Source organism: Cuculus canorus, chromosome 9 (genome assembly GCF_017976375.1).
Source record: "Cuculus canorus isolate bCucCan1 chromosome 9, bCucCan1.pri, whole genome shotgun sequence".
Taxonomy (NCBI): Eukaryota; Metazoa; Chordata; class Aves; order Cuculiformes; family Cuculidae; genus Cuculus; species Cuculus canorus.
Window position 1 is genome coordinate 23,930,433 of NC_071409.1, and position 23,023 is coordinate 23,953,455.

The 23,023-nt window shown below is 38.6% G+C and overlaps 1 protein-coding gene across 1 annotated transcript in view; it reads right to left on the minus strand.

Annotated features, from left to right (window-relative positions):
• Positions 1–23,023, minus strand: part of RSRC1 (arginine and serine rich coiled-coil 1) — a 152,510-nt gene that overhangs the window by 51,630 nt on the left and 77,857 nt on the right. The window contains exon 5 of the mRNA XM_054075019.1: positions 15,249–15,300. Coding sequence (XP_053930994.1) covers positions 15,249–15,300 — 52 coding nt within the window. The remainder of the gene's footprint in view (positions 1–15,248; positions 15,301–23,023) is intronic.

The following is a 23,023-nucleotide window of genomic DNA, read 5'->3' on the forward strand; positions in this document are numbered from 1 at the left end:
AAGATGCGGTCCGTAAGCCTGTACAACCAGCTCAAAGGTTGCACCTTCCCTTTCTGAGGGGGCCTCGAAGTAAAGACCAGAGGGCAGGATCCAGCCCACGCTCACTCAGACATTTCCACTTCCTTCTACCTTCACTAGTTTAATAAACAACAAAGCTGTCATTTTTTTAACACTTTAGAAAGCAAATGTAGTGATTTACAACTATTTAATAATTAAAATTTTATGGCAAAGATGCAGTCATCAGTCACCCAGTCTGGCAAGTCCAAAAAAAGTGAGATTTCAATTTATAAGCCCATGCAGTATTGTATGAGCCACACTGTATAAAAACAAGGGAGTTACTGAACGAGGGAAAGCTAAAGTTGGTGTTGTGGGGTTTGGTTTTTTTACATCAAATTGAGTGTAGATTATGAATTTGTCTGCACATCACAGCAGCTCCAAACAGTGACTGATGGTTAAAAAGGAAAAGAAATATCCTCTTTCTTCTTCTGGTGTTATACTAATAATGTTAGGTAGTATTCCTGGTACTTCCCAACGCCAAAAATACAAATTTTCTGGAACTACAAAATGCCAGGAAAAAAAATATCTATTAGTGGCAGGGGTTTCAGAGACAACAACTGCGGGCTGTATATTGAGCAATATTTAACATAAGGAGCATGATACTCTGGATCTCATTTCATAATAACATAATAAATGTTATTATAGTGACAACGTGGAATTCTCTGACTAGCAAAGCAAACAGTGAAATTGGGGGTCTCGTACATACACACACGTTGAGGGATTCTCCAAGTTTGGACTGAGCATCTTGGTTTCTCACGAGCTGTAGAACCCATCCCTGATACACACTTAGAAATAAAGACTATTCAAAACCTGAATCAGCACAATCTTACCTGTTTAAGATGCACAGTCAGCTCACTTTAGTGAGAATATAGGTGCAAAGCGATTTTATGGGTAGGCATTTTACTCACTTTGCAGGATCTTTAAAACTCACTCTTTTAGAGCGATCTTTCTGACTTTATTTAGCAGAACTTTATTTGTTTAGAAATACAATAAACTCAAATATTTTAAAGAACTGAATGTGTTCTAGCACAAATTTTTAAAGGGACTTTTTTCTTAATCTCAGAAATATTCCACATCACCTGGGAAACAGCCTTTTGTTGGAACACACCCAGCTATTGAACAAGTTCTGTTCTACACAATATTCTGGTTTGAGATGCAGTGTGTGCTTCATGGCTTTCCAAGAAACATCTATTTATGATATAAACATATGTAAAATATAAACTGACAATACATTCCAAATGTTTGTGCACATTCCCTAGTGCGAGACAACAGTAATCCTCTCTAAGAATATTTAGGAATTCCCAAAACTCTTTGAAACTATAATATTGGCTGTCAATATTTAAGGCAATTATCCACTTCTAGAGATGAAAAAATATTTTGTGACTTGGATGGAAAGGTTGGAAAAAGTTTTGCAGTGAAAATTTCTGCTTGGAGAAAGAATTAGCTTGTATTTTCACCAAAACAAAAAAAAAAAAAAAAGAAAAAAGCCAAACATTAGACTTGCCACTTCAACAAACTATTATTACATGCTTCACCAGTCCATTAAAGAAAGTAATTTAATCAGTTTGTATTTTCTCAGTAAAATCTCATTCAGAGAAATTTTATTGCCAGCTATCTAAATAGTAAATACTTATTATCCTCTCAAAATGAGTTTTTGTTCGCCAAGGGCAAACCCGTTGCTGTTATTGTAGTGCTCTGTCAGAGAAACAAGAAGTTAAAAAGGTTATAAAGATACCATTAACGTCACAGGACTGTCTTGTCAGGACTCAAAAGTGCTTAGTAATTGAGGGTTTTATTCAAAGTGTATTAGCATCCATATAAACAGCACAGCTAATACGATGCTTTAGGCTTTATTTTGTTGCAGCCCCGCACAATCACCTACAAACAGCTGAATATTGTAAATTTATCTGCTGAAGAGCACAGCTCATTTTATCATCTGTTTCTAGGCTGAGTCTTGGAATAAAATGTCGATAAGGTAGAGCTTAAAGGCATGGCCGAGGTGCAGCCAGCCAGGGCCACCACGCGAGCTCTAACAACTGATGGGTGCCAGCAACGCATCCTCCTCACGGACACGGTACAGGGAAAATGTACTTCATTCAGAAAATGCTAGGAATAAGTCTGGTCAATAAGCTTTTAAGAAGTCTCCATACGGACACGCTGCAGCAGAAACCTGGAAACAGGACGGCCCAAAAGGTAATATTCCTGGATTGTCCTGATAGGTTCTGCAGGGCAGCAGGGAGCTCCCCCGGTCACTCTGCCGCCTGACCTCATCTGTTTGCTATCACCTGGACACAAACCTCCTTTCAGGTTATGCCTAAGCTCGCTCAAGCTGTTAACCTATGAAAAAGGGATTCCTAGGGACATATGTAAACCACTGTAGTGAATTCCCTCGGATTACTTCTCTAAGGAGGCTTAAGCTCAGCTGAAAAACAAAGCTGAACTTTCTGTAGGGTTTAATAAAACTGGGCCAGGCTGGGCACGAGAGCTGCGAGGAAGGGGGATTTCTCTCCAAGTCTTTCCAAGCAAAAATCCTAAAGCACAAGATCTAGACTGTGTAAGAACAGGTGTCCATTAAAACAAATCATTGGTCAATACATTGGTCCACATGATCACCAATTCTTGCTGTTCTGCATATTCCAGTTTTGCCCTCATTTGTCCTAATCAAATACTCACAGGAGCAGCATCAACGCTTTCTAAGTCTGCTCTTCCTCTCTGCCTTCCCCTTACTCTGCTGCTTATGGGTTTTGCCCTAATCTCTCCCTCCCTCGATGTCTTCCCCTTTACATAAATTTTAGCTGCTTCGTACCGTTTCGTTCTTCTACAATTTACTTCCTTTCCCACCTTAGTTTTACCCACTCTTCAAACCAGAAAATGCAGAAAAAAAGTGCTACTGCAAGTTGGAATATGCAGGCGCTGAAACCAGTGGTGCAGATGTGTACATCAATGAGAGAAGAAAACTTCCAAGATTAAATTCTGCTGTGTATTTCCAAAAAAGCAACTGCTCATATTTCATAATTTCATATTGATGCACTAATTAATAGAAACACTGTTAAGAACACAATTTATAGCACTGCATTTTCACTGAAATAAGCTGTGAGGCGTAGGTTCAACTATCATCAGTTTTCAGTGCACGTTCTTTCTATTAAAAGCCTTGATAACACAAGCAAACAAACATCGCTGCCTCCTCCTCTGCTCCAGCGTTGTCTAAGTACATAACAACATAACTGACACTTCATTTAATCTCTGCTGACTATGGTTAATGACCCTGAGCCTGAACCCAGCTCCATTCCTGCAGAGCTCCGTGCTCGGCTGCTCAGTTCATGCAGGACCAGTTTAGGGGTTCAAACACTTGTTCTTCTACAATATAATGTGAATAACCATTGCTTCATAAGGAACTGAGGAACCCATAGTGGAGTGTTCCCTTCGTGTTTCTTGCCTTGACTTGATAGCAATGGAACCATGGTTTTATCCTGCTCAAAGACGCTCGCGGTTATAAAATCATTAACATCTTTCAGAGAAGACTCTCCAAGAGCTTAAGGTCAACAGCATAAAATGCTCAAAATCTTTAAGACGATGTTCTGATTAAACGGTTTTGCTGGGTATTTTAACAACATAAAGGGATACAGGATGGCTTAAATAAAGAAGCCTGCCCAGAAATCTTAAATAATAAATTACATTGTAGCCACAAAGAAAAGCAATAGAAAGGGAATTAGAGGGAGAATCTGACATAAATGCTTACAATTTGATTGTTCACATTAGCTGTGTTTGGAAATACTTCTCTTTTTCCTTGCTAGGGTAATCAATACAAGTGATACGGTGAAGGACACAAGTTTTCATTAGTCTTGCCTTTTATTAAAGACATCGTTTTGCCCTTTCCTAGGTATCAGTGCAATTCTTGAATAAGCTTGTGGCAACACGGCTGAAATCATTGTCTGCATATTTAATTCAGTATGAACTTTCCTTGCTTTTGCATATTGATTCACATTTGGAAGGCTGTTAAAGTCTAGCCTTTAATTTTAAACAAGGCAGATAGAAAAATATGTATGTATCTCTGTGTGCATACATACACGCATGGTTTATATTGCCTGAGACACATTCAAGTATATAATAAACCTTGTCCCTACCATGTTATCATATAACTGTTCTTTAAAAGCATCCACAGCAATGTTTTAACTCACATCTCGTCTCTCTCTCCTTCTCACCCTTTGGTTTTGGATCAAAAGAAGATTGCTGGTGCTTGTTCAGGTCTCCCTACACAGCCAAAAACCAGCCAAGGAATTGGAGTTTTAAACGCTACAGGCGAATACAGCTCTAGGCAGTTTGTGTGAGTTTATTCATCATATATTTGGGAAAGGGGTTTGACTAAACTCTCAGAACGCACTCTTCAGTTGTTATTACACCAAGCTATCAGAGCAGAGGCTTCTAGCTAGCAGGTACATTTTTCAAAGGGGAAAAAAATCATTTGTCTTTAGATAAAATTATTAATACATATAATATACTACTTGAAGTAGCTGAGAGACCACAGCAGTATTCAGTCTTTGAAATAATTCTTTTGAATGAGTTACCTAGGATACTGCTTAAGGGTAAAAGTGCATTTCCCCGTCAGGATGGGCAGAATCCTACCACAGACAAACCACAGCGAACCTCCAAACCTCTCCTAAATTTGTTCCTATTCTAACTCCTCCTATCAGAGCGGGATGATCAGGCATATTGCTGCCTAACCTGGCATGTATGCAAGCAATACCACTTGTCTAAAGAAAGAGAGAGATTTTTTCTTATGCAAAAAAAACCCTTTGGACCTTCCAGTACCTGAAGGGGCTACAAGAAAGCTGGGGAGGGACTGTTTACAAAAGCTTGTAGTGAAAGGGCAAGGGGCAATGGTTGTAAAGTGGAGAGGGGCAGATTTAGACTGGATATAAGAAGGAATTTCTTCACCATGAGGGTGGTGAGGCCCTGGCCCAGGTTGCCCAGGGAAGCTGTGGCTGCCCCATCCCTGGATCCAAAACAAAACAATAGGAATGGTGGCTTAGAACCAAAGTACTGAAACATCGGATACAGGTCCTGGTTGTAATGCAAATATCCAAACGATCCAGAAAGAGCGTTATCATTTAAATCAGCCACACAACATGTATGTTTCTTACACATTTCAGGAAAAAAGAACTTGTCTTGGTGAGAACAGAAAAAAAATTTGTATCCGAAGACTACCTTTTCATAACGATACATAAAAGTTTCTCAAAATACTGAGAAACCATGGATTCCTGAAGATTTCTCTTTTTCAAGAGAACACTTATTCTGATCTTTCGTACAGAGCATGAAACTAATTACATTCTAAAGAGTAGATGAAAGAAAAAATATTTTAGATAGCTAAAACTGAAAAGAATACCTCAGAATAACAGTATTCATAGCATTTTAGAAGACAAAGCCATCTTAATATTACAGAATTTTAAAGTCTGCTTTTCAAGAGCATTATGCCATATAAAATCCTTTCAAAACAACAAGAGTAGTCAAACACCTGCCTCAAAACTTGTTGTTAAAAACAGAGATATTAATATTTCATAAAACAAAGAAGAGTGAACAATACAGAAGAAAACCAATAATCCTTATTTTAATTGAAATTCTTACTGGTAGTCTCATAAGTGTGAGAATTTCTCTGAAGTCACACACTAGTACCTATTAAATAACAGGCAGTTGCCCTCAGAACCAGCATAACACAACTGCACCACTGGGGAAAAAATAATTTTTGCAAAACATCCACTACTATATTTTAAGATTTATTCTGTCGACACCTCATAATAATCTCTAAATCTAATGGGACACAAATGCATTTCATCACAGATGAAAATCTTCAGCGACTGCTCAAATGAAAATCAAAAAATTATTACAATCTAGTAGTCTGGCTTGCAGCACGCATTAATCAGAAATCATAATAAATCCACATGCTTCTTCAGACAGCACATTAGTCACACAGTTTTGTATGATAACGACATTGACTAATGGGCTCAGAGTTAGAAGGGTCAATCATAAACTCATCAAATGCTTCATTTAATTTCTTAATTTGGACAAACACAATTTGTTTATGGGAAAGATATCAGGTGTTCTTGAATGAATAATGGCTGGGAAACCAAACTCCATTAATCAGCTCTTGATTACAAATGACTTGGAGATTGTTTGTTCTAATTTCATTCATTTGGGTCAACAAAGAAAACACGAGCAAATGAAAACACTTGGAGAAAATGGCACACTTAGTTCTCCATGTTTAATAAAGTTGTGATAAATATTCTTCCAATAACTATAAAAAAAGAGTTTTATTACCCACGTTAAATACTACTCATGGTTCAAGTGAAAAAAATAATCTATAGAATTAACAAGACCACGTAGGCAGGAAGCAAGACCTTCAGGTGGTGGACAACTGTACTTTTGAACTTAAGCAGCCTTCAGTTGAGAAATTGAGAAATACAATGCCTGTATTTCAGGTTTTCCTAAAAGGATGAATGTAAAAAGCACAAAAATGGCCGATCTCACCTCGCTCCTCCTGCTGAACACCACCTTGCTACTCCAGCTGCCTCCAGGTCCCAAGGCATCGCAGGACCGATACCCCAGCTCAGGCCAGTCCCCAGACCATTAGAGCTGCACTTGCGTCTGAGTTTGAATCACAGCGTGCAGACCCTTGCAAGAACACAGCCCTTCTAGTGCCACTTTGAACTGTACCTTCAAGCATCTAGAAGTGGTACGAGAGGAGGATTCCCTTCAATGATGTCCCACAGTTGCAAGACTGTTTCTCAGAGACACCTTCATGATCCTCTGCTCTGTGCAAACCAAACAAGTTGTCTAAACCCTCTAAAGACAAACCCACAGAAGTAACCAGGAGGTTTCCCTGATGCACAGTAGGCACTGGTGGCGATAGCTAAAGCCACGTTAAGCGAGACTGCTGGATGTATGTAAAAGCGTTTCATTTCAGTTGGGATTTTGAGACAGATTGGGCTGCATTGTAGAACATCAATATTAACTCCATCAATATCTGCCTCTTAAACTTCAGGCATTTTGTGCAGAAGCATTGACAAACAGAAATAGTAATCTTTGATTAATAGTCTGCCTGTTTCTTCAACTATATATTTAACTACAATAATGATAATTCATTCCCTATTTGCAGTTCGGGTATGCTCGCTTCATGCATAGCAGCATGTATTTCTGAACACCTCTGAAGTTCCCTTCCAGCTGAAAAATAACAGCAAGTAGGGCACTAATTATAACTCCTAATTTGAGTCCGGAGCTAAAGAGGAACTGAGAATGACATGGTGACACGTGGAACCAAGTTCCAGGGCACAGGTATGTTCCTGCTCCATCACAAACTATGTGTGAGTGCCGGCAAGTCATTGAAACTCCTTGAAACTGTTGCTCTACCTCAAAAAGGCACTGTGATCTAAAATCCATTAATAGAGATGAAGCATTTATCTATTAAGGTGCCTTGAAATGCCTTCCAGCTGGAGGATGAACAAGGCCTCCCATAATTACCTCCACACTTGAAAACTTGCAGGATGCATCATCATGACAGTGAGAAGGAGCAAGGACCCTTTATTTCTTTTCCACTCATTTCTCCCTTCAGCAAGCTGAGTGAGGGATTCAGGCATACAACACATCTGGATATCGGATGGAGAGTCTCTAAACATTTAAACACGCAATTCCTGCCCGCCAGCCCGAGCCACTTTAAAGATCAAGCAATTTAAAGCCCATTTCTGGGCATTCATACTATGAAATTCAGCCAAATGCTTTGCAGTTTCACTTGTAAAAAGCTTAAACTGAAAGGTGGTAAACATCTAGAGATTTACAGGGTGTACTGGCCTGAAGTATCTAAGGGGCACACATTCTCACCAATGTTTTCATGACCACAGACCAAAGCAGGCACCCATACAGAGAAGATGGCACAACACATCAGGTGAAATAGGAGAAATAAGTATTTTACTATCAATATTAAGACATAACATTTCCCAAAAGACACACTTAAACAGAAACCAGCCGCACAACCACATATGGTTTCTGCAGCCAAAACAGTTTATAATTGAATTACCAGGCAAAGTTGCTAAATAGGAATTGATATAAAACTTAAGCTAACTGAAAAATTGTCTTTGACTTAAGATCAATAGCAGGACTGAAAGATTCATCTGCACATAATTAGCACACATATTTGCATCAAAATCATGTATACCATATGCTACAACGTTACTGAAAACCCATTAGTTATAATGTAAGCCTGAGATACTTTTGTTTCTTGGTAACACAAAAAACAGGTCTCAGATAAAAATCTACCAATTAGAATTATTTATAAAGGCGATTAATGTTCATTAATTAATAAAGTTACTATAAAGTCTACTTATAGACTTTGGTTTACATTATGGCATCCTTATATTAGCAACTACTCATTGGCTTCTTAAAGCAGAAAAATATTCTATGCTTTCTACAAAAATGGTTCAAAGCCTTTTTTAAAAGCTCTCTTGTAAGAAACTAAAACAGGTTCATGAAGTGAACAGCTTTTAGACACCACCACAAGGGTATTGTAAGTCGTAAAAGCGGATCCCTTCGTTTCAAACGCATTGTATTCTCTACTCAAATTTGTTTAATTAAAATTCCGCGTTTTTCCAGCAGTCAGGAAAATGCTGTTGAATTAATTATTGAAGTAATTATTGATTAATTAAGAGTTTACTTTGCTGACCAACAACACAAACCAGCTGCACTTCAGAATCACATGCTCTGTAAGGACAAGATCATTATTATGTTAAAAAATAATTACTTGGAGTAATTACTTTTTTATACAGTTGTCACTTTGCATAGAGGAAGTATTCTTTTTTAGCATCCTAATGAGATTACGTAGCTTTGCCAAGAAATTAGGTGCAAGTAGTGTGTAAAGAAACATATTTAATGTCCAGCTATACAAGCACTTGTGCCTGGCTATGAAGGTCACTCTGTAGACCATCCAGGTGAGTTCAAATACTTCCTACACGTTTGTGAAATTTGGTCTTAAAATACCTGCATTTCTCATAAAACACACAATATAAATATAAAAGTTAGCTACCATAAATTTAGTCCAACATATATTTTCTTGATTTTTTAAATCATTCAATCCTGATATTATTCAGAATTTGTTTCAAAGTGCTCTTTCTGCCGATGTTGTCAAGAGAATGGCTTTTGACACAGAAATCCGCTGTGTAGGAATCAGCAGTTAACCTAGAAACTGGCTTCACTCAGTGCATAATTAGACGAGCTTCCTAAATTAGCTAGCTTCCAAGAATAGGATAAAATCTTCCATCTTCAAAGATGCACCTACAGCAGAAGGATATACTATGAAAGCTTTTGAGAAATCACTCTAAGCTGAGGATACACATCTGTCACGATACCGTCTCAGCAGGTGAAAACAATAAAATCAAGCATTTCACCAATCAAATGTTGTGAACTAATCTGTAAAGTATAAGGACAGGATTATGGAGGGAAGAATAAACGTTCAGATCCTTATGAAAAGGATGAACTGACTGACTGCCCTTTCCTGGAGCTGTGGAACGCAGCATAACCTCTTACTCCACCACTCAAGAAAGACAGTGTGTTCCATACATCCTATGGCAGCAGAGAGAAATCGGACTGTGCAGTCTACTTGGATGATTTGGTGGACATTTCGCTAGTGAAATTCCAGTTTATTTACCTTTGAAAGAACTGAGAATCTTATATTAAATCAAAATAAGCAAACCACATAGTAACTATATCGATCTTTTTTCCAATATTCAGCAACTTCTAAGCTTGTTATAAGTCCAATTTCTTACCGTTTCTGGATAAAGCATTATTTTAAAACCTATTTTTAAATTTCCATGAAACAGGTAAAGTATTTTATGCATTATTTCATCCTCTGTGCATATACACTAGCAGGTCATCCAGACTCCTAAAACTTCAGAATTAGAAGTTCAAACTAAGCCTGTCAAGTTTTCGGTGGAAAGAACACAAAATAGGCAAATCAAGAGTAAGAAAACCATAATCAAAATGAGAAATCTAACAACATTTTATAAATTTGTCATTTACAACCAACCAAGCACCAATAAAACAAAATTTTTCATACTTGTTGCCACCTGCCTGCCTCACTAATCTGCACGGCTAGAAAAGAGCAAAATAGAGGCCATCCTATTTAACTAAACAGTTTTTATTAAAGTAAAAGAAAAGCAAGAATCTATGAAGTAGCAAGTGATCCTATTAGTTCCACCAGACTAAAATCATACAGTCTACGTATGTGGTCCTTTCAGCCACATCTGTTATAGGCCATTTTGATACCAGAACACAGAGAATATCTGACTTTATCAGGCACTGAGTGCAAATTAGGAATTTTCTCCACAATAACATATGTTATAATGGGTAGATTTTAAAAAAAAATGCAGTAAATATTATAAAACACTTGTATTTTTACAACATCGATGGCCTAAGTGCTTGTTATATTCAATGATTTTCTCTTGAAGGAATACATAATATGTAATAAAGATGCATGGTACAAAATTAAAGGGAGCAATCTGATAGCATAATTCAAAGATAATGAGTTAAACATCCAATATCCAGAACTGCTGCCAAATTGATCTGATAAACGTTAAATGCTTATGATTTGTATTCATCAATTTTTACTGCATATTGCTGATGTCATTTCAGTCCCTCAGTTCTGAAGTTTCCTCTAAATAAAATCTGTCAAGAATTCTTTCCACAAAAATGCTCTATTCTTGAATGCTTTTTCAGCAATAGATTGAAATGCAGATTCCAAAATTAGATCAGTCACTTATTTCAGCTCTAGACCTTTGAAAATCCAGATCAATTGCCTTTTGTCATCGTCTTTATATAGAGAACAAGAAATTTCTGCTTACCACCATAGAAAAACTTTCAGACTACTTTGGTAAAGGCAGCTGGATTGGCGGCTCGAACTGTCCACATCCTATTTCTTATCAATACATTTACATTTTGGAATACTCACTCACATTTTAATCTTTATGAGAAAGCAAAGGTGCTGTACAACAATTTACAGCAGAAATTAACTGCCTTTAAAGTTTTGAGGGTTTCTGTTAAGCTTATGGGTTTTTAGCAAGGCCAGGCAAACTTTTTTTCCTTAAAATCAGTGATACGAGCAAGCAAACGTTTAACACAAAACCCCAGCCCCAAATCTTCTGTGGTTCCCCGTCTCTTGGTAATGAAGTCTGGGAAAGAAATCACAGACACCCAAGTGGTTTGGCAACTGTAAGTGACAGAAGCTCAGCTAAATCCTCTGTTTACACTGGGGATTAGCTGGGTAGATTGTGCGCCACAAACTGAGCTGTCGATGGTCAAGGGAACCTGCTCCCTGTCAGCCCGTGGGGCAGCAGCACAAAGCCCGGTCCTGGTAGGAAGTGACCCATAAACGTATCCCTACGAAGGATTTATACAAAGCCAGTCTGCCTCATAGAAACTCCATATGACCATTAACTGGCCTGCAAGGCCTGCCAGGAGGCCTAATTACAGGTCTACAGAGCCCAATAACAAAAGCTGAAGAGCTTTAGCCTAGGGATGATCTGCTTTATACTGACTTGAGAGAGTCCATATAGAGTGACAAAAAGAAAGAGGTTTAGCTTTAAAATTCTCCCAAGAGACAAAGCATTGTAGCTAAGTCTGGAAGGCCCGCATGCAACATACTTCAGATGGGCTTAAACATCCCACCCTCTCAAAATTAACATTCAACTATTGCCTGCTTGACATCTGCTCAAACACGGCAAGTTGCTGCGATATTGTTAGAGGATGCAAAAAAGGCTTCAATATTAAAAAGGGCAAGTAAATAAAGTCATGCAAATATAAATTTATAGCCCAGACCAACAACTTGTACTGGATGACAGTTTTCATATGTGAAAAATCGGTTGCCTTAAGAATTAAAGTGGAGTGCTCCAGTATCTTCAAGTATGACCCTGTTTAACGTGAATAAAGATACTGACATTAATCTACAGCAACAAAGAAAAGAATTATTTCACAAAGTGCGTAGCAAAGCCAGCATGAATGAAGGACCTGGAGACAAAACTTCTTGACAGCACTGTATTACCTGAATATTAAACCAGCATCTTTCCCTCCTCCCCTCAGAAATACAGGTGAATATTTTTTATATTACCAGCTCTCCCACAATAAAGAGACCAGAAGTCACAATTCCCAGCCTCAAAACACACCAGTGAAAAAAGAAGAATCCGATTTGAAAGAATCTGGTTTACCATTTGCTGTCTTTTGTCTTTCAGAGAAATGAGTTGGTATTTCCTAAATTAATATCTAAGTTAGATTTTAAAAGCAGATTTTCCCAAGCTAATAAATATCTACAACTCCTGCTGAGGCTGATCAGATGGCACATGGACCTACCTTGCCTAAAATCAAGCATCTCTAGTGATAAAGAAAGCAGGGAAGAGCAAAAGAATACAATAACATAATTAACTTTTTAAAACTATGGACATTGTACTAGAGCAGGACGTGGAAAAGCTGATATACCGAAAATGCTTTTGAATCTATATTCCATAAATCCATGACATTATTAGTGTATTTCAATATATCACTTTCTCTTGCTTAAAAAGCCACAGGGATAAAGTCACATAATCTCCATGTCAATAGGTTGATGTGAAGCAAAAATTATACACACAAACATCTTCAGATTGAGAAGACAAATCCAACGTGTAAATATTTCACTGAAATAACAGAAAAAGAATGAAGAACAAGGACTATCTAGTCTTGCATTACATATAAGCAAACTTCGAAATCCACCACCAGCTTGAATGTGAAGTCAGACTGCTTTTAAAACAAACAACAGCGTTTTATAGACAAACTAATTATGGCTCATGCTCATTAACATATAACAAATGTTGTCCCCTTACACAGGTAGGTACCGTTTGCTATATTTGTTTTACATTCATGCAAAGGCATTTCCAGTATATTAAGAATAAAAAAAAATGCTAAGTAGGCAAAGTATATTTTCTTGAGGTTAATTCTTTCAAGGCAGAGTAAGGTAAGGAAATCTTCCGAATGAGATCAGCAAATATATTTGAACACAGACAATATATGAAAATGTTAGATTATCATGGGAGATGGGATATTCATGGCATGGAAACAGCAAGGAAAGGGAAATGGAAATGCCAAGGTAACAGCATGTCAATGGAAACAAACAACGACAGGACCTTCTCAAATGCCTTTCCGACACTTGGTGGTAACGCAGAGTGGTTGCAGAAGGTAAGACTGGTTTGTTCGCCCAAACCACAGAGGACTACAGTGTCGTTAACCTCCATTAAAATACAGATTAATACATTTTGAATAAAGCACAGTCTTTTTCCCCACTTAGCGGGACTGGAGCAAGTCTACAGCCAGATAAGTTATAAAAGTCAATTCCCAAGTTTGGGATGGATCCTGTATCAAGCACTGCATATGCAAACAGCAGTTTGTTCATCATTACTAAAGCACAGATTTAAATTTAAATTATATTCAATTAAAGCATACAGCATGATGCTACAACAGCAATGCCAATTAACCTGTTGATTGTGAACTCCCTGAAAAGCTGCCCTGTAACATCTAACAGATTTCTTTTCATTTTTTTTAAAACCTAAAGGTGAAAAAGGTGCTCATTTTGCAATGAACAAGCACACAAAAAGATATTGAAACAACATTGTTAACAATTCCAACAGTCCTCTCACACCAATTTAATGACAATTCAACTTAATTAACTGAATACAGGACTAGGGGAAGAAGGGGTGGGAGGGGATGAGTTCATAAATGCCTGAGATTACCAAGACTTAGCTAAAGCCAGGAAAGCACTCGTTTCTGTGTTTTGGATGGTAAGAAGAACAGATTAACTCTCTCCAGTTATTTATGAACAGCTTGCAGCTTCAATCTAAGGTTCAGACTTCAATTGTGAATATTTAAATTCAACAATGCCACAGACCTTTAGATGTTTTTGGAAACTTTTTGGACCCAGGTCATGATGATATACAACCTGTAGGTATCTTTTATACATTTCCCAGGTGTTAAATTAAAAAGTTAGGTGTGATTGATGTGAGTAGTATACACAAATTGTGCTTTTTTAGGTCAGTGCTGTCACATCTATTTTATAATTATATGCCTCAAAGCTATATTAAAAGTCGTGGAGAACAATGAATGCATTTGAAGCTCTGCAATACAGAAGGCTAGATGCATCTTTGAAAAGAAATATCAGCAATGTGAGACGATGGGTATTCCTTAAAACAGAGGCTTCCATAAGTGAGATAAAAAATGGTGTTTCTTGGAAATAGCTGTTTATAATTTAAAAATACATATACAAGATGAAAGCTGAATTAAAAACAATTATGTTTTCATCACAACGCATATGAAATACTGAAAGCTTTCCTTTTTGTGTGACAAACTGACAAAGGTGTAAGGGTCTGGAGTGATGTTTTCCCAATCACAGTGCATTGAAACACATGCGGCTCTTGCAAACAACCATTTGGAGGACAAAACTCCCTTCATCAAACACAGTGAGGAGTGGGGTGTCGAGCCAGGCCACGTCACCCCAAGGGCCCACAGCCCTCAAAGTAACAAGGAGCAAAACCCACCTTGGGCTACATCACATCTCAGGTCAGAATAGTTTGGGTTGGAAGGGACCTTAAAGATCACCAAGTTCCAATCCCTTGCCATGGGCAGGGACACCTCCCACTGGATCAGGCTGCCCAAGGCCCCATCAGATCCACAGCATCTTCCACAAGGGAAACCCAAGAAGCGCACGTCCAGGCCTTTTGGACAGCTTGCTACATATTTCTGCTACCACTTCAAATAAGTAATTATAAATATACACATGCACTAATTTAGTTCAGTGCTAAAAAAATGAAACAAACCCAAATTTTTGAGATAACAGAATCAAGTCTCCATAGCAGCAGCAACAACAGAACAAACACATGAAGTGCTGGTTCTCAACAGCAAACAAAAATGACTTATTTTTATCTCCTTAAAGGGATTTACTAAGTGCCAGTGATGATGCACACCAGTTTCATCTTAACCGGAAACTGAAGTGAACTATGGAGAAAGGGATTTAGCATTTGCCAAACAGAAAAGGATAAAGTTACTGTCTTCACAGGTTTCATTTTTCTGATATTATAAAAGTTCAATACATTTTTGAAGAATATGAATATAATTTTACTTATAATAGTAACACTTACCAGCTGCCTCAAGAACCAGCTGTAGTCTAGCTTTGGCCTGTTCAGCAGGAGTCTGCAAAGAAAGGATTAATAAATCTTTATATCTGTTTGCACATTTGACGTACAAAGTCTCCCATTACCGATTACGAGACTGCTATCACCAAGGGGGAGCTCTCCCCACACCACCTGCAGAACCCCCCAGACTGAAATGAGTACAATCTTGTCGGAGTTAGGAACTACCAGATACGTTTTCAGAACCGACAGAAAATTCTGTCCTAATTAGGTAGCGCTGTGGCATCCTGTCCGACCCCAGCACCCATGGCCATGGGAAGCTGAAGCCATCTCCAGCTAATTCCTTAGTTCTCCAACAGCAAATCCTCCCCAGCTCCGTTACATACAAAAAAACCTATGTGACTACACAAGCGTGCTCAAAATCTGGCTGTAACATGATTAATATGGTGAGTTTTCACACTTCTTCTGTTATCTGTTTTGATTTTTAGCTCTCCTTAAGGTATTTCTTCACTTCTGTTGGGTTGAGGAACATATTGTTGGCTGTGTACCCACTATGCTAATTATTCCAAGTGATGTTTTACTGTGTCCAATGTGCTTGCCATCCCTCTAATTTTGAAGCCACTCAAACGCTTCCACAGTAAGATTTATACACAAACCACATTTGTCACGGAGTTCAAAAGTTGATTATTTCTGTAAATGTCTGAAAAGTTTGGGAGGTTTCTGCTCTGCACTAAAAACAAAACATGACGGAAATTTTTGGTGTCACTGTTCAGCTTTGCAAACTCTTCTGGGCAGATATTGCTACTGGAATAGTTCTCCTGATAACCAGTCTAAGTCTGCACTCTTCCAGTTTCACTCCATTAGCCATACAAATATTGATCAAGGTAATCAGGCAAAGCTCTTCGCTCTGCATGTCCCAGCTGATAGTGCTCTGCAGGGCAAGAGAGTTCCCTTTACTCAACCAGAGACACCTCAGATTGCATTGTCCTCAAACCCACATTTTTACAGCAGGATTGACACTGTATCCCTATAATACGTAATCCGTATAAAATGGCTGCCTTCTACCAATTATTAAAAATAGCTTTCTGCTTTTTAGGGACTTCTTTCTTTGTATTTATTTATGAATCTTTTGCTTTACATCATGTCTACCCCTATTAAAGGAGGCTAATTGATGACAAAGAACTCAATTTTCACCACAAGAATTTACAGACCACTCCTTTCATTAGCGTGCAATGTGAAAGATGTATTAATCCTCACTAATTGCATGGATTTATTGGAAAAACAAAATTTAAATGAAGATCCAGATTTTAGTTGTACAGAAGCCTAATATTTTTAGTTTAGAATTTTGCTAGCTGATTGCACGAACCCAAAATTATTGGGCAAAATTTGTTACTTTATTTATTATTATAACTACTCCACCAGTGCTACCATTAGATTGACCACTAATCTCGGTGGCAGCAAGTAAAAGTCTTGAAATTTATTGTAAAAATATCTTCAAATTTCTTCCTCTTGAAACAAACTAATTACTGGAATACGCTTTGGTATATTAAATACATCGCTGTAGTTAAAAATAAGAGAGGAAGAAAAAGATCCACTTTCCAGTCAGAAGACGCTTGCCCAACTTACTAAGTTTCACAAAAGCCGTACTTGGGTTTGTGGATTTTCCATTCCTATGGCAACTTTAGATATAAAAGAAAAAAAATCACCAGGGCTACTTTAGTATGGAAAAATATTGCAGTGCAACTTAGCAGAGAAGAAAAAGTCTCTGGTATAAAAATACTACCTGTGCTGACATCTTCACATGAACAGGCTAAGTGTTTGTGCAACCCCACCCATCAGTTGGGTTCTGGCACCCAGTAATGTTTACATGATGTTAAATCAGATTCCTATACTTGTTTTGTCCATTCTGTAACAGTGTTTGATTAATTTAAGTGACCCGCTGCCCTCGGCACAAAGGGCACAGTGCTGTCTGAGCCACAGCGCATGGGGACTGGTTGTGTTAAGAGTCATAATTTTCCATTCTTACAGCACTTACCCAGTTAGATACTCAACAAAAATACACCTCCCAGCACTAAACACAAAGCTCCATCAATATTTACAGAGCTATTCCCCCTGCTCTGAAACGTTCCATGCAGCTCAAAATGCCTTTGCCACCACACAGGTATAAATTTAACTTGGCAGTAAAAGGTAGGCTAGGCTAAAATTCCTCTTTTACTCACCAAAATCCCATTGGAAATTGCACAGACAGTTGCTTTGCAGGCATCTTCCCCTTTGCCCCAACCACAGCCCCAGCACTAACTGAGACCCAAAGGCTTCAGGGACATTGGTATACCCACAAGAGGCCTTGGTATAGATGCCTTTCTATTGTCAATCAATACGCCCCGAGCAACAAATGGATGAAGGGTTCTTAAATAAAGGTTACTAGCGTGGCTCCAGAAAGCATCTATCCAGTATCTGACCTGGTGGGTGAGGTCAACGCTCTCAGAAAATGGACAAAGATGAATTAATCTAAAAATCACAATTAGACCCTCAAACAAGCCGTCAGCAAAGCATGAGAAAGACCAACTACTGGAGGTTAGTATTGATTTAGAAGACCATTAAATGACAAAATTCAGAAAGACCCTCAGGAAACTTAAAAATGGTGAAATGATTGGGGTAGAAAACATTAGCAGGGTGATGTCTAGCACAAGTTACAAAATAAACCCTCAGATCTTCCCTACAGTCTTAACACAAAAAGAAAATAATTCAGAATAGTATTAAAAAAAACCCCAAACAAGTATTTACAGTACCAGATGATGAAGGTGACAACGAACTGTAAAAGTGGGAAAGGAATTTCCTAACAAGCACGTCATAAAATGACTTGAGGTGTTCAAGCATCTCTAATAATGAAATTTACATATATCAAAAAGCGTCTGGTAACACACTGGAATTATGCTTTGGAAAATTACAGGATAACATAAAACAGAAACAAAGTGAAACAAGATAATTTCTGTGCAATACAGTAGATAGAGATATTAAGCTACAGCTTTTTGTGACTCTGGGCACCCAGTGCTTAACAGTAGCATTTCTGTTCGTAGGACCTGGTCAGGAAGAAGGCTATCAATGAAATTCATAGGCACTCCCCTCAAAAAAAAGATTAAATTAGTTTTGTTTAACCTATTTTGCTCATACGAAAGGAAAACAATATATTTGCCTGTTTACCAGCATAAAGTTGCTCATTTTTCAGTAAGAGAAAAAAGTATATACACAGACACTAATATCCCCCAAAACCGCAATGAGAAATTACTTGACAAAATACTTTATTTTGGGGAAAAACATGCCATGACATTGAAACAATGTAAGAAGGAGGTGACAGGGAAAGTGAAAAAGAACTTCATAAATTCAGAAAGACTGGGCAAAATAGCACAAGAACAGCAGAACAGGATTTTCTATCCAGGTAGTCGTAGATACCTACATGTGAATTCAAGACGCTGACTGACTTATTTCAAAATAAAAGTGGAAAAAAAATCAGCGACCACAAGGAAAATCATCTGATGTCATCAGCCATCAAAAGTACCCACGAGAGGATGCCACACAACGGTAGCACGTGCTTTAGACTGCCACCAGCACTGCTCCTGCATGAAGTGGCAATACCTTCAGTATCTGGAAACATTATATCATTGGCAGATTCAAGCAATACATGATGCTGAAGTACTGTGATTTGCAATGCTCTCTTACATAATTTTTATAAATATGGGATTTTCATACAGAATTTGTCACTGATGTTTATGGTTTCTGCTAAAACTGGACATGTTCAATTCCGTCTATTCATCACTAATGACATGGGTTGTGTATAATTTAACTACAGCACTTTTCTCTCCGATAACATCTCTGTAAAAGCCTACAAACCTTAGTGTGACAGTGATCAATTTTTGTGGGTTTTTACACAATAGTTTTATCTTTGCATTGGATAAAGACAAAAATAGCAGTCCTTAAGCCCTCTGCATCTCTACCAGCAGAGATGAGTGACAGTCCCTACGTGCCACGCTTCCCGCAGCAAACATGATCGACGTTTCTCAGCTGTCTCAGATACACGTGCTGCCTGAAATGATAATTCAATGTTCTACTTGCAGAAAGGACGTAGGATATCAAATTTGTTTAACAAAAACAGTCAAGTTCATAATTTAAAAAGATTTTCCACTTACTGATAAAACCAAAATTTCCTACAGGCATTATATGACATTATAAACGCACGAATCTACAGATGTCCTAACACTGCAAGCCAGTTTCTTTATACCAGCTGAAAAGTCTTAACGTTATTTCTCCCTCTGCCCCTGATGTGCATCCAGGTTTCTTCCTGAAGGCGACTCATGGCCTCATGGCCAAATGCCAGCATAACAGTGGCGCTAAAGTATGTTCCTGCTCATATTTTGGGCTGATATTAGCACATCCACACATAGCAATTCAGAACAGAATATGAATTGTAGCTGCGTCAAATTCAGACCTTCTCAGCAAGATGTCATTTCCCCAGGTTCAAACTCCTCTTGATACAAACATATACAGTAAAATTCCAGTTTAAAAAGCAAAACCAAAACAATACTCAAAGGACCCAATAAACAAGCACTAATTCAGTTACCCTATATATGATTTTGAAAGCCCAAATCCATCTTCCCATTTTAACTCCAGCCTATCATCAGTTTCCTGGGGACATTTATCTAACCTTTCCCAATGCCGACTGAGCTCAAAAAAAGGTTAAGTAAGAGCATAGCAAGAAAATGGAAGAACAAAACATAAGTTTCCTAGTTGTATGAAGAGACAGCTATACAAAACTACTGGGAATGCTTCCAAAGTGGGTCAGAAACCCAACGCAAATGTCTTTTGCAATGAATTCCAGAAAAAGAAAACTTGGTAAGGCAGAGAATATAAGAAAAATTCCCCAGCATTACTGGAACCACAACTCTTCTAGAGGTTTCATCAAGTGAGTCTGTCTGTAGATGCTTCTCACGCTTGCTTTCCACTCAACACCAGAGGCCTCTCACTACAAGAAGGACGTTGAGGCTCTGGAGCGCGTCCAGAGAAGAGCAACAAAGCCGGAGAAGGGGCTGGAGAACGAGTCTAAGGAGGAGTGGCTGAGGGCCCCGGGGGTGTTCAGCCTCGAGAAGAGGAGGCTGAGGGGAGACCTCAGTGCTCTCTGCAACTGCCTGGAAGGAGGGTGTGGAGAGGAGGGAGCTGGGCTCTGCTCCCCAGGGACAGGGGACAGGACAAGAGGGAATGGCCTCAAGCTGCGCCAGGGGAGCGTCAGACTGGACATCAGGAAAAAATTTTTCACCGAAAGGGTCATTGGGCCCCGGCAGAGGCTGCCCAGGGAGGGGGTGGAGTCCCCATCCCTGGAGGTATTTAAAAGATGGGTAGATGAAGTGCTCAGGGATGTGGTTTAGTGGCAGACAGGAATGGTTGGAGTCTATGATCTAAGAGGTCTTTTCCAACCTCGTGATTCTATGATTCTATGAATCGTACGGAAAAAAAAAAAAAAATTAAAATATTGAAGCTAATCAACTCCTCCTTCAATTCAGGAGATGCCTGGAAATGCAACCGTCTTACCTACAAATCCTTATTTATTTCAGCCTCTGGAGTGCAGGTGGTGGGCAGCCCCAAGCATGGATGATTGGAAGGGACAGAAGGCAGCAGCTGTGGAGAGAGAGCAGCAGAGAACTGCGCACGAGGGGATGTTGGGTTGGGATGCCTGGGCCTCAGCAGCCTGAAGTTAGAGAGGCAGACTAGAGTCCAGGGGAGGCGAGTATAAGATAAAGTCGTGGTTAGCTGGGATGAAGAGAATTGTTTAGCAGTGATAAAGATAGCGGTCCTGCTATTAACCAGATGGAGTACATACAGATAAATGAGAGACTCCTTTTAGAGCAAAAGGGAAAGTGATCATGTTAATACACTGCCTAAATGGTGTCTTTAGTGAAATAAAAGAACTAAATCCCATGAGTCATTGAATCACAGAATAGAATTGGTTGGAAAGGAGCTTAAAGCCCATCCAGTTCCACCCCCTGCCATGGGCAGGGACACCTCCCACTGGCTCAGGCTGCCCAAGGCCCATCCAACCTGGCCTGGAACCCCTCCAGGGATGGGGCAGCCACAGCTTCCCTGGGAAACCTGGGCCAGGGCCTCACCACTCTCATGGTGAAGAAATTCTTCCTTATGTCCAGTCTAAATCTGCCCCTCTCCAGTTTATACCCATTGTCCCTCGTCCTATCACTACAAGCCTTTGTAAGTCCATTCAGTCTCCACAAATACACTCATCCAGAAGCTTGGAAAGACATGCTGCTCTTTTCACCGAAGTGCCAAAAGCTTTTAATTAAAGTCCTGCATAAAAGAAAAGAAATAAACAAGGCACAAAATAACCAGACATCGATATTCACCATTTCTACTTCCTCTGTATAAACATGCAGACTGGTTTTACAGCTTCAGCGGGGATCTGGGAAAGACGTTGAATGATGGCATTTCATCACATTTACAGGTAAATACAGTATTTAGGGTACCGGAGAGTGACAGCCTTAACCAGATCAAGTGATAATAGCAGCACGAAACGGGATAAAATGTAATGCTGATAAATAGAGAGTAATGCACATTTGGGAGTGCTTCTCATCTACCTTACTGCAGTCTCAAAGAACAGCATCAATTCAGGAAAAAACAGTTTAGCAGCATTGTGGACAGCTAAAAGGAGACCTCAATGTACATCAGCAATGAGAATAGACACAGAAGAAATGACAAAAATTAATCAAATGGGACAGAGATATAATTGTGCTTCAATATATTCTGTAATTAATTTCTTATTAGGAGATTTTTAAAAAGAATATAATTAGCAAGGAAATTGAAAATAAAGAACTTATTTGTATTAGAGAATACCTTACAGGGGCATAAAATACATTAAAAAAATAGCAAAGGAAACTGAGAACTTGTAATCATCATCTTTTTCTTGCACGAGTTAGACAAACAGAATAAATTTGCAGGTGGCAAATTCATAATTGACAGAGGAACGTTTTTCACATTTAAAAAAAAAAAATCCCCGAGAAGTCATAATACGAATTAATAATGTAGAAACATAATGAGCATATCCAGCATTATTTGAATTAAACCTCTACATTTTCAGACATAAATCAGCTTAAACGATTAGATGTTAAAATTATATTTATGTCTAATTCGGTGTTTCTTCCCTGATACAATCAATCAGTAACACACTCAGATAGAGGCTGTGGTAGGATCAGTATCCTCACCTAATAAAGACCTACCTGTTTAAAAAAAAACCTGAATGTTTGAGAAATTGTGGACATGTAGGAATGGGAAAAATGTTCCCAGTAAAAAATGGTGCTGATTCTGTTCTCTCTGTATACAAGGAAGGTTCTTCCCAGTTTGCTTGCTGCCCAGAACTATCTTTCTATTACATACAATGAAGAAGGGAGATTTTATTTTCACTACTATCTGGCTGATATACTGACTGGATAAAAATGTTCAGCAACTAATAATGAAACAGATGAAAACTATACTATATTGACATAGCAGCTTTACATTACTACTGCTACAGAGGAGGATGAAATCGGGGAAAGAAAACAGGAAAAAAACCAAACCTGTGGAATCGTCAGACCATTACAGTCTCCATGAAGCACAGCAGAGAACTACAGACACTAACAAGCAGGAAGATCTTTATACTGCAAAATCCCTAGTATTGTCTTACATTAGGGAAACAGCCTGAACAGGAAGAGAAAAACATTTTAAGCTCAAGAAAGATTTCATACTCCATT